The sequence below is a fragment of the Tenrec ecaudatus genome, chromosome 3 (assembly GCF_050624435.1).
Source record: "Tenrec ecaudatus isolate mTenEca1 chromosome 3, mTenEca1.hap1, whole genome shotgun sequence".
Lineage (NCBI taxonomy): Eukaryota > Metazoa > Chordata > Mammalia > Afrosoricida > Tenrecidae > Tenrec > Tenrec ecaudatus.
In genome coordinates this window covers 68,680,391-68,693,040 of record NC_134532.1, presented here as the reverse complement: position 1 = coordinate 68,693,040, position 12,650 = coordinate 68,680,391, and the positions used below count along the sequence as shown (strand labels likewise).

The 12,650-nt window shown below is 40.6% G+C and overlaps 1 protein-coding gene across 1 annotated transcript in view; it reads right to left on the bottom strand.

The window, feature by feature from the left end:
- Window positions 1-12,650, bottom strand: part of TTC29 (tetratricopeptide repeat domain 29) — a 181,134-nt gene that overhangs the window by 29,191 nt on the left and 139,293 nt on the right. The window contains exon 7 of the mRNA XM_075543526.1: window positions 8,235-8,326. Coding sequence (XP_075399641.1) covers window positions 8,235-8,326 — 92 coding nt within the window. The remainder of the gene's footprint in view (window positions 1-8,234; window positions 8,327-12,650) is intronic.

Genomic DNA, 12,650 nt, shown 5'->3' with positions numbered 1-12,650 from the left:
GGTTTGCTGATTGTGCCAACAAGTTTGTGGGCCACAGATGAAAGTAATGAGGGCAAATGGAATCAGGGACAGGAGAAAATGTAAAAAGCTGTTCTTAATTTCAGGTTTAATAGAACTGTTTTGATGTATTTGGGGGGTGGGGAATCTTAAAAAAATTTTTTAAAGGAAATTTTGCCTCAAAGACTGGATGTTCCAGTTTAAAGACTATATGGAAATTACCAGGCATACCACTTCTCTCAAGCAAAAAGAAATTAATAACCAGGAGGGTAATTTTCACACTTGAAACTTTGTACTGATTGATTTAAAGATCTCTGTGGTGTAAAAGCTTTCTAGGAAATAATTTAACCCTCGTTCACAAGAAAATTTACAATAGGTATGGGCTAAACCTAGACACAGGCTGGATGTGACTAGTATATCTTGAACACTTCTCATTCTGTCTTCCCCCAAGTTCTTTTAAAAAGTAATCATGGTTAGGCTGGAGAATTTGTGATAGATCTTTTTTTCAGTAAGTCAGGGGATGAAAATGACGCTGTAAGGAAAATGGGGGCTGTCCCTCCTTCTTTAATTATTCAAATTGAATGACTATATACTAATATTTTGTGATCTCTTAATTTGATTTTCCTTTTCTTTGTGAACCATAATCCTGTTTGGGAACATTCTGGGCTTTTATTGTTGTCATGAGGCGATTGGTACAATTATTTCAGAATATCAACTTTATTTCCCTACGAGTCGGGGAAAAAATGCTGTTTAAGTCATGTGAAATTACTATTATTCACACAAAATCAAGACTAGTGAACCTTCTCACTATTAAGGCCTTCAGCAATAACTCTTTCAACACCAGCACCAGTCTAGTAGCACCAAGTCCTCAGTCTCGATGGAATGTGGTGTGCTTTCAATTGAAGGCTCAGTGTAAATTCTTATAACCATTTTAGGGGCCTCTAGCCTTAGATTTTATTCACCTTTCATGCATGCTCGGCTGATGGCCTTCGACACACACTTATCCTCGACCTGGCTATCCTCTTCCATTTCCCTTAAAGAGATAAAATATGTTTATAGAGTGAGGGCTACCATTAGTGAAACTTGTGTACAGGTTAGGAAAAAGAGATTTAGAGGGGATGCTAACTTCAAACGCAGCTTGATTTATTTCTCAGCCGCCACCGCCACAATCTCCTCTCTATTTCGCCTGTGCTCTATTTCCTGTGGCTACTAACCCGAGAAAGACCGTTGAGGGCTACAAACAGAATCTCTTTGTACATATGGCGTTATTCGGTGCTGAGAAGTAGGTACACACTTAGAGCGAGTGAGCCTATGCGCAAACAGAATGAAACTCTCACGGTTCCAGGCCATCCGCATCCCCAGTGCTATGTTTTTTATTATTATTATTTTCAACTGTTTTATTAGCATATAATTCACATCTCATAGACTTCGATGGTTCAATTACATCCAGAAGAGTTGCATAATCACCACCATAATCAGTTTTAAAACATTTTGTTTTGTTTTTTAAACATTTTATTAGGGGCTCATACAACTCTTATCACAGTCCATACATATACATACATCAATTGTATAAAGCACATCTGTACATTCTTTGCCCTAATCATTTTCAAAGCATTTGCTCTCCACTTAAGGCCTTGGCATCAGATCCTCTTTTTTTCCCCTCCCTCCCCGCTCCTACCTCCCTCATGAGCCCTTGATAATTTATAGATTATTATTTTGTCATATCTTGCCCCTTTCGGTGTCTCCCTTCACCCCCTTTTCTGTTATCCATTGTTGTAGCCACTGTATCAGTCTATCTTGTTGAAAGTCTTCCTCTTTGGCCCTGCCCCTCTACTGTAGCAAGAATGATGTCTAGGACTGGTACCTCCTAATGACATGTCCAAAAAATATGAGATCTACACGGGACTTCAAAAAGTTTGTGGGGAAATCCTGTTATCTTATCATTTCATTTTCCTACATAATTTTTACCTACCTACCTACCTAGGGATCTGCCTGTTATCTATCTGTCTCAAAAAAATGTTAAGATTTAAGGTGAAGTTTTCTAAAAATGACCATAAAATCTATATCAGAGCATTTTGAGGATTTAATGCACATGATTTATTTTGGCTGTGCGATATGCAGGGTATTACTGTATAGAACTCTTGATTGTAAACCATATGGTTGTCAACGGGCCTTACTCCTGGGTTATTTCCACTAACGGTGAAAGAATATTCTGAAGTCTGACAGTGCTCTGAGTGTTCCCTCATGACCAGTGACAACACTGAGATTGTAATGGCAGACTTGGATTGGATAGCTTACTGTGACCCTGGAGCAAATTTCCCCCTGTGGCCTCACAAGAAGCATGTCTTGAATGTTCTCTTTCGTGGCATAGCATTATAAATATTAGACCCCACATCCATCATACAAATGACTGATGGTTAAATTGATACTTAAAAAAATCATTTTATTGGGGCTCAAACAACTCTTATCACAATCCACACTTACATCAATTGTGTGAAGCACACTCATACATTCGTTGCCCTCATCATTCTCAAAACTCTCGCTTTCCACTTGGGCTCCTGAAATCAGCTCCTCGTTTTTCTTCCCCCCCCTTTCCCCTCCCTCCCCGCTCCCTCATGAACCCTTGATAATTTATAAATTATTATTTTATCTTATCTTATACTTCCCGGCATCTCCCTCCACCCACCTTTCTGTTGCCCATCCCCCAGAGAGGAGGTTATATGTAGATCCTTGTGATCTGTTCCCCATTTCTACCCTATCCTTCCCTCTTCACTCCCAGTATCGCCACTCTCACCACTGGTTCTGAGGGATTCATCTGTCCTGCATTCCCTGTGTTTCCAGTTCCCATCTGTACCACTGTGCATCTTCTGGTCTAACCAAGTTTGCAAGGTAGAATTGGAATCATGATAGTAGGGGGGAGGAAGTGTTTAAGAACTAGAGGAAGGTTGTGAGTTTCATCAATGCTACATTGAACCCTGAGTGACTATCTCTTTCCCACTACCCCTCTGCAAGGGATGTCCAGTTGTCTACAGATGGGCATTGGGTCCCCATCATGCATTCCCCTCATTCACAATGATATGATTCCCCTTCCTCCCTACCTTTGGTGCTTGATACCTGGTCCCCTCGACCCTTCGTGATCACATACGCTGGTATGTTTCTTCCATGTGAACTTTGTTGCTTCTGGGCTAGATGGCCGCTTGTTTATCTTTAAGCCAGTAGGATCCCAGATGCTATATCTCTCGATAGCCGGGCACCATCAGCCTTCCTCAACCCACTTACTTATGCACACATTCATCTTCAGCGTTTATATGGAGAAGGTGAGCACACAATGATGGTTTTTATTCTTTGGTATCTGCTGCCTGATCCCTTAGACATCTCGTGGTTACACAGGCTGGTGTGCTTCTTCCCTGTGGGCTTTGTTGCTTCTGAGCTAGATGGCTGCTTGTTTACCTTCAAGCCTTTAAGACCCCAGACATTATATTTTTTGATAGCTGGGCACCATCAGCTATCTTCACCACATTTGCTTATGCACACGTTTGTCTTCAGTGATCGTGCTGGAAAGGTGGGTATTGTGGAATGACCATTTAGCTGAGCAAAGTGTTCTTTAGTAGATGAGAAATTCTGGAATTCAGTTTGTTTCCTCTATTATAAACTGGCTCCAAGCACGCTGATGGGTGGTTGGGAGCACTGGGACAGAGTGATACCTCTTTTCTACCCAAACCATGGCCTACGGAATTGTAGCGCTAATGTATACATTCACCTGTATCCTTTCCCACTCTTACCTCCCCAATAATACTAATGCAGCAAAAAAGACATATTACATTGTCTATCTTCATTGCTGACGTTTCCCTGATGTTTGCTTGACTTACACTGTGGTTTGGACAGATTAGATTTGAAATTCAAATCCTGGGGCAGAGGCTAAAATATTCTAGATGAGACACAAATTTAACAGATGAACATTCTACAAAGACAACCTTAGGCATGCAAAAGTTTCAAACATAATTACGAGGGCCATGAATTTTATCTGGTGGTGGAGTTTGTATCAATTTGCTGTGGAGACTATTCTTTTGTGTGAAAGGTCATTCTCACTAAAAAAAAAACAACCAAACCCCATTGCCCTTGACTCCAATACGACTCATCGTGGCCCTACAGGACAGAGTAGAACTTCCCCTTGGGGGGTGCAGTCTGTAAACCTTTGCAGCAGGACACAGCCTTATCTCTAACCCAGGGAGTGGGTGGCAGGTTTGAACATGCAGTTAACAAGCAACCCATTGAGTAGTCCACGATATCACTGGGGCTCCTCTAAAGGTTACTCAACTTTAAATACTTACGGTGATTTGTTTAGTGATAAAAACTAAATATTGAATCCTGGAACATCAGGACATCAGAGAAGTGACACTCCGGCATCAATAACCAAAAGGGTAGTCCAACATTTATAATACGTGCTCAATAAATGTTTCTGAAACAAAGCATTTGTCCCTGAAGTTTTAGCTCTAATTCTTTAGGGTCACAATTGGAATGCTATTTATAAAAACCGTTTTATACATATTGATTTGATACTGACACAGTATTATTAATTAAGGTCCATAGTTTATATTAAGATTTACTCTGTATGGTAGGGTTTCTAAATTAAACATTTTTTTTTTACAACAGCAACAATCTAGATAGGAAACAGAGAGTTTTTGTTCATGCTTATACCTGAACCTGGGATTAGCATCACCTCTGTCTGACTCCCAGTTCTTCACTTTGTGTGTGTGTTTAATTAAAAAGAAAAATTGTTGTAGAGCATATACACACAACAAAGTATACATCAGTTCAATGGTTTATATATCCATCCAATAGGTTTTGATAAATAGACAATGTCATGTATCCACCATAACAGCACTGAGCAGAATAGTTTCACTGCCCTTAACATATCCTGTGCGCTATCTACTTGTTCCTTTACCCCGCCCCTTTCTGGTGTTTTCATAGTACTTAGAGTATTGCCAAATAGCTTCGGGTGCAATAGTTAGGAGTTCCGAGGTAAAAAATTTGAACTCGCCTGTTGGCACTTTGGAGAAAGATGTAGCAGTCTGCCCCATAATGAGGATCAACTCGGAAACCCTATGGGACAGTTCTACTCTGTAATCAACTCAAAGGCAAAGGCTTATAGTTTTGCTTGGGTTCAAGCCTCGTATAATTGGAATCATGGCGTATATAGCCTTTTCAGACTGGCTTATTTCACTTGGGAATATGCATTTATGTTTGATCCAAATATTTTCATAATTCAATAGCTTATATCTTTTTTACCACTAAATAACACACTCCATTGTCTGGGTGTACCACAGTTCCTTATCCATTCACCCAGTGAAGAGCATCTTAGTTGCTTCCAACACTTGTCAATTATAAATACAAACGTTCATGTGCAGGTTTTTGTGATATTTTAAGCAATGCTATTGTATTCAGCGTACTTAAGAGGAAAAGTAAAAAAGCATTACTGTAAAAGAATAGAAATATTTATTAAACCCAAACATCAAAATGTGTAGCTGTTGTTCCTGGATGTAGTTCCCATCCAGGTCTATACACTTCTAAACGCAATGTTTCCATCTCTCGAACCCTCCCCTGAAGAAGTCTGCTCTCTTTGATTCACACCACGTCAAAATGGCAGTTTGGAAATCCTGGAGCTACTCAAATTATGTTCCTTGAACATCAGTCTCCATGACTTGGAGATGAGAAGAACTAGATGGTGCCCAGCTGCCACTCCCAACTCATCTGGAAGGGATCACAGAAGAAAGTCCGGGACAGCATGGAGAGAAACGTGAACCTAAACCCCAAATCATAAAATAGACCAGGCTCATTGGTCAGAGAGAGACAGGAAGCACCCGGAGACTGTGGCCCTTTGTCACCCTTCATCTCTGGCTCGGTTTTCAAGCACATGATAGGCCCGTCTACAAGAGGACAATGGTTTTAGGGGGCTATGCTCCCCTCAGAACAGCCAGCCCTTTGAAAACAAAGGGCTGACATTCCCCCAAGGACCAAGTTCAGAAGGATTAGGAAGGAAGGAGAAATGGAAACAGGAGACAGAGGGAGGAAGTGGAAGATGGGATGTTTCATTGTGGGGATTGGAATAAATGAAATGAAACAGGATGTGTATGGATTGAAGGGAAAACAGACTTTCTTTTCTGTAAACCTTCACCCAATTCACAATAAAAAGGTTTCAAATAGAATATGTTCTCCGAGTTTGGGGAACAAAAAGTATTCTCAAGAGACAAGATGAAGAATGACCAGACACATTGTTTGAAATGGGGACAAAATCCTCGGGGCAACCTGACTGGGATTTTCCTCACCAATGCAGTCTGCCATTGTCCTCACACTTCTTCCTAATAAGCCTACATTATCATCACAAGTCTTCTGAGAACATCTCAGGAATCCGGATAAAAACAATTGCCATAAAACCCTTGCCGCTGAGCTGATTTCTCTTCTTTGAGTTTAATTGGCCAAACATCCTGTTGGAAGCCAATGATTTGAAGGAACGTTCCCCCTCAACCCCCTCCCATTTGAGTCACCTACAAAGACTGGGAGGAGCCTTAGTGGTGCTGTGGCACCACTAAGTAGGCACTGAGTAGGCACTGAGCTACTCCAGTCACAGCAGGCAGTTCCAACCCACTAGCTGCTCCCTGAAAGAAAGATGAGGCTACTGCTCTCATTAAGAGGTACAGTTTCCCTAACCTTTAGTAGGGCCACTCTGAGGTGGAATTGATTGGATTGCGGTGAGTTCGGTTTCACGGTTAAGGATACTGAGATCCCTGAACTACTGGGAGAATTTTCCTTGAGCCATCCACGTGCTGCCTTTAGCATGGAGGCATGCTCGAGCAGGTTTTGTTTGGAATAAATCCATAGGTGTCTGAATTGGAATCCCAGTAGGAACACTTTTTAACTGTTTTACAGAATGACATATTTTCAGTTTCCTGGACACGTAACGTCTTAAATCTCTCTCAGAAAACAATGCTATCTTATACTAAATAAACATGTTTGTATTTACAACTGAATGACAAATGAGAAAAAAATTAAAATGTAGGGTTAATAACATCGATATATATTATGATTTTTTAGTCCTTGAAATAATTGTGGCCATTATTGTAAAGCTCTAACTTCTATAAAAGCAAGCCTCGACGCTCAAATATAAGGGAGCCCTTGTGTTGTAGTGGTTATGTGTTCATCTGCCGACTGAAAGGTCACCGGTTTGAAACCCCCAGCCACTCCTCAGTGGAAATACAGGGCTTTCTACTCCAGTAAAGAGTTACCTCTCAGAAACCCACAGGGGCCGTTCTACCCTGTCCTGTAGGATCACTAGGAGTTACATTGATTTGATGGCAATGAGTTTGGATTTTGCTTTATAGTCAACTGTAGGTGACACGGCAGCACAGTTAAGCTCTCATCTGCCAACTGAAAGGTTACCAGTTCGAAGGCACCAACTGCTCTGTGGGAGAAAGATGGAGCTTGTCTGCGTTTGTAAAGATCATACCTCTGGGAATGGGTCAAGTCTATTTTGTCCTTTAGGGTGGCTATGAGTGGGACTCACAGACAATGGGTTTGCCTTCAAGAACTTTTAGTTTTATCAGCTTGGCTTAAATGGTATGCTACTATATCATGCGACCTTTAAATGGCAATCACAAAAGTCACAATACAAAGTGTGTATGTGAGGCAAGCCACGGAAAATGTGTCAGGAGTTCTTTATGTGTACTTTTATTACATTTTCTCTTTTAAATGAAATCATGGGCATGTTGCCTTCGCAACAGACAATTCTTTAATCCAGATGTGCTCAAAGGACAGACGTCTAAATGGAAGAAGAACAACTGAAGCATAAACAGAAACTTTCCTCAAAGAAGAGCTCTGGAAAGGTTATAGTGAGCCACACTCACTGAAGCATGCTCTGTCTGTCTGTGCTGGCTGCCTTTTCAACCTGTGAGAGGTGACCTGCTTTTTCCCTTCTCCCCTGGTAGTCAGGGTCATCACTGAACTTAAAGAGGACTAAAAATGAAAATAATGCAAAAACAAGAGGAACAAAGAAGAGCGTAGATGCATCTTTTAAAGCACCGCGCTGGTTTAAAATAACTGCCCATGAGAGGGCCACTTAAGAAGCGCGCTGCTTAAAATTTAAGCAGGCCATCATGAGAAGCGACGGACCTCAAACAATTTCAGCTGTTCACAGCTGAGTGCATCCACGGGGACAGCAAGACAAGGATGTGCTAGCTTACCTCTGCAGGACCTTGGCTATGGCTTCATACGCTCTCCCCAGGCTGAGGTCATCATCCAGGTCTGCGGAGATTTTAGTTAGAGCATTAAGGACCTATCAGAAAGAGAAATACATATGAAACGCCTAGCATGGCCAGACACGCTGATGCTTCATTTCATAAGAGAAGATTAAAATTAATAGTGGTTTTTAATGTCTCCATAAAAATTCTTTTGTGGATTAAAAATTCATGTTGGTTTGGTTTATTTTTATCTATAGTTTAACTTGTTTCATAGCAATCTCTTTAAGCCGTGACAGTGAGGTCTTACTTTGGGAAAAATAATTCTCTTTCAGCACAATACCAAATCTTCCAATTTATATAACTTAGGTGTGAATAAATAATTGAATGTTTTACATTATTTTAAAATATGGGACTATTATCTAAGGTAATATAAGGCAGATTATAATATTCTACTATCGTAGCTTAAATATCACTTTTCTTTCTATAAATAGCTGTTTGAAAAGCATGGATTTAGGTGCCAGGCAATTGCTAACTCTATCATTTTATTAGGTGCATATCTCACAGTTTGCACACATATGCAGTATACACTAAAAATATTTCTTACGAATGTACTTCATTACCAACAATCTCTTCAATAATCAAAAGATTACAGCTGCCATAGCCAAACATATGACCTTAATTTAATTTAGTACTGACACCACCTACAGGGTATAATTTTCCTTTTCTCGGGTTTCCCCTCTTCCAATGGCCAGAAGAATCAAGACGCCGCTCTCTCTTTGTTGTTCGTAGAGCAGCCTATTACACACATGAGGTCACAAGAACTCTCCAAAGACCTCTATGGAAATCCTTTTTTGCACATTTTCTAAGAAAGAATTAGTGGGCGGCATTTGCCAGGGCTTGGGAGAGAAAGTCGGAGTGGGAGGTGTCAATCTGCCCCGTGTGCTATGCCTGTACCAGGCAGTTGCCAATACTTAAGCGGGTTGATACTAGTCCTTCTTCTTGTAAAGTCAATAATGAGGCCGCTGTGATACCTTACAAAATCTGGGTTCCCTGTGATTGACAAGAGAGCGCTTGGCAGATAGTTAACTGCCTCTGAGTTGGTTCTGACTCATGGCACAAGCCATGCTCTGTTGTAACAGAGAACAATGGTTTCTGCAACATGGTCCCGCTCATTGGCAGTGTGGAGCTCACTGTTACAGCCGCACTGTGTTTTTCAGTGCCTCGCAACCAAGCGGGCCCATCCTCCAGCACTCTGCCGGACACTATTCTGCTGTGATTCACCGGGTTTGGGTTGGCCAATGTTCAGAACTAGATTGTTAGACCTTGTTGCCTAGTCTGTCGTAGCCTGCAAGTACATCTAAAACCTGTCCACCATGAACTACCTTGATGGCTCCTGAAAGATAGATGGCATCACTTGCAACATCCTAGCAGCACACACGCCATCACAGTATGACACACTGACAAGTGGTGGACTTGACATAATATGGGCCTGAAACTTACTGGTGCATTTTGATCCAATGTTTTACTTCCTAGTAAACCAGTGATGTTAAATGTTTTCTATTCTGAAAGTCTTTTAATACACTTTCTGTAAGCCTGAGTAATATCTTTTGACTGTGTGTCTTGTACTCAGACCTTGATTCAGTCCGGTATGAACTCAATCGGGTATGAATTAAATCGGGTACGCATTCAACCTGGTATGAGTTGACATAGACCTTTCTGAGGTCAGGGGCAGAATCCATGGAATTTGTAAGCTTATAAAAGACCTTATTTATTCTAAACATAAAGACATCTAGAAAGAGGTTTTTACAATGTCGTTTGAAGTGTATATGCGCTCATGGTATTCTAGGGTCTTAGACTGAAGAGGGAAAATTATTATATTTTCGGTAAAAACGAATTTTCCCCCAGCCCAGCAAATATGGTCACTGTATAGCAGGCACAATGCTAGATCTTAGGAAACAGGAAATAGAAGAAAGGATGCTTGTAGCCTTTAAAGTCGTAACAGTTTAGTATACCGACTTGGGACTGAAGCAACTGGGTCACTTAGCAATATGTGAGGATGGCTTTTTCCAGTGCCTACGCTGTGCTTATATTACACCACCTCTCCCCGTCCCCCACTCCCAGCCACCTTGGGCCCTAAGGGGTCCTGCTGAGTTCCAGAAGTGTTCCGTTTAATGTGAATGGTGTGACTCTTTGGCCCATGGATAGCAGAGCAAGTGACCCAGCAAGCCTAAGACCATCCTTCAATGTGAGTGGTTTCTGTTTCACAAGCGTCCCGATACTTTCAGGAGGCATGTGGGGCAACACACCGTTCAATCCGGGGTGTTGACTCTGGTCTTAGGCTTGATTTTATACCTGTTTCCAGAAGCCCATGAGCACTGTTGGGTAACCATTAGGCTGCTAACAGCAAGGTGGGCGGTTCAAACCCACCTGCCACTCCTCAAAAGTAAGATGAGGCTATCCACTCCCACAGAGATAAAGAGCCTTGGACACCCTGTGTGGGGTCATCGGGAGTCAGGATTAACTGGATGGCAGTGAGCTGGGCTGGTTTTCGTGGGCTAGATGTGGTTTATTAGGATGAAATTAACCTTAAGTATGAAGAACTGAATTCAAGCCCTAGCTCTTGGACACCAAGTAAATTTGTGCCAAGCAAATTACCAAGATTTTCATTTTCTCAGAAGTAAAATGAAATAAAACAAAACCCTACCCCAGAGTTTCTGTGGGGTGACCATAAGCTAACTGGAAGTGTTAGTAAATACTAGGACAAGAACCCAGTGAATGTCTGTGTCCAATCACTCCTGGCAGGTGTCTCTCTCTTCACAAGTAAAAGCAGCATTTATTTGTAGCTGGAGAGAGCTCACGTATTTTCTGAAGGACTTTGTCTAGAAGCACAAAGTTAGACAGTAGGAAGATCACAGTTCATTATTAATCTAATAGGGTGGTAGTCAATCATGAAATAAAGCCACTGAAAGGCACTAACTCAAAGAAGGATCTGATCTAACTCCAAGAAAGATACGACCCATAATACTCAAGTTCTAACTAAAGAACCAAGTCATTGAGGTGAAATCATAAGGCAAATACCAATTAAGACCCAGGAATTGGTGAATTCTGTAGTTAAAAACAGCATGGAATAAACTATTATATATACATATATATCTTATAGATGCTTTATGTTGAGATTATGGTAAAACTACCTCACCTGCTTTTCAACGTAGGTAAGGTATAATTTAGAAATTAATACAGAATGAGTAAGTTGAATCATAAGATAAATGGGGAAAACATTTTTACAAAACTATTTGAAGTGAGAAAGTACAGGGTGAGAATCTAAACGATCCACTGAACTTGGCTCACTGTCCCCGGGGCAGGCCACATGTTGGATACAAAGCTAGAAGGAAGGTTAAAATACATTGTCATGAGTCAGAGGAAGATAAGGGAATAAAGAATCCCCAAGTGAAACATATCCAGATGGATGGGAAATGATTTAAAATTTATAGATAATAAACTTACTCAACTTTTGTCAAAAGAGAGGAAAACCTTGCTTTTGCATTCTATTATGTGAATTTAAATGAACACAATGGTTATCAAAGTTGGAAAATTAGTAGGCCTAATATTTGTATGTTACATGGTCACATGATCAAATTGTTCAAAACCTTGGTGAATAGAAACTAAGCTTCCCAAAGGACTTGATTAGAATTTTTAAATACCATTTTACTGGGGGCTCCTACAATTCTTATCACTATCCATCCATACGTCCATTGTGTCAAGTGCATATGTACGTTTGTTGCCATCATCATTCTCAAAACATTTGCCTTCTACTTGAGCCCTTGCTATCAGCTGCTTGTTTCCCCCTCCCTCCCTGCTCCCCTTACCTCATGAATCCTTCATCATTCATAAATTATTATTATGTCATTGATTAGAATTTTTTAGGCAACAAACTCCATCTTACTACCAGAATAAAAAGACCCTTTATATGTAAAGACTCTCTGTGAAAACGAGAGCAGCATCATTAGTCACTCCAAAACAAAATCAGTACATTATTTACAATTTTTAAAAAGCGAGAATGGGCAAAAGAATGATGTTATTTAAATCAGAAAATTATTTGAAGCATAATTTACTGTGGAATCACAATTTAAGAATTATTCATTTCGTTTCTACAATCGCCTTCAAGGTAACGCTGGCTTTAAGTCAAGATTGTCACCTGCCAACCAATGAATGGCATGTGGGAGAACAGACATAAGTCAGAATCCATTCAATAGCCGTGGTCTTTGGTTTAAACATATATTCATGTGACCACAATCACCATCAAGATGTAAAACACTCCCACCACTGCAAGGACGCTCTATTCCATCCTTTCCCGATTAATTTCTAACATATTTGCTGCATAGAATAAAAAGATGACGACAGAGGAAAGTTTTTGCTTTC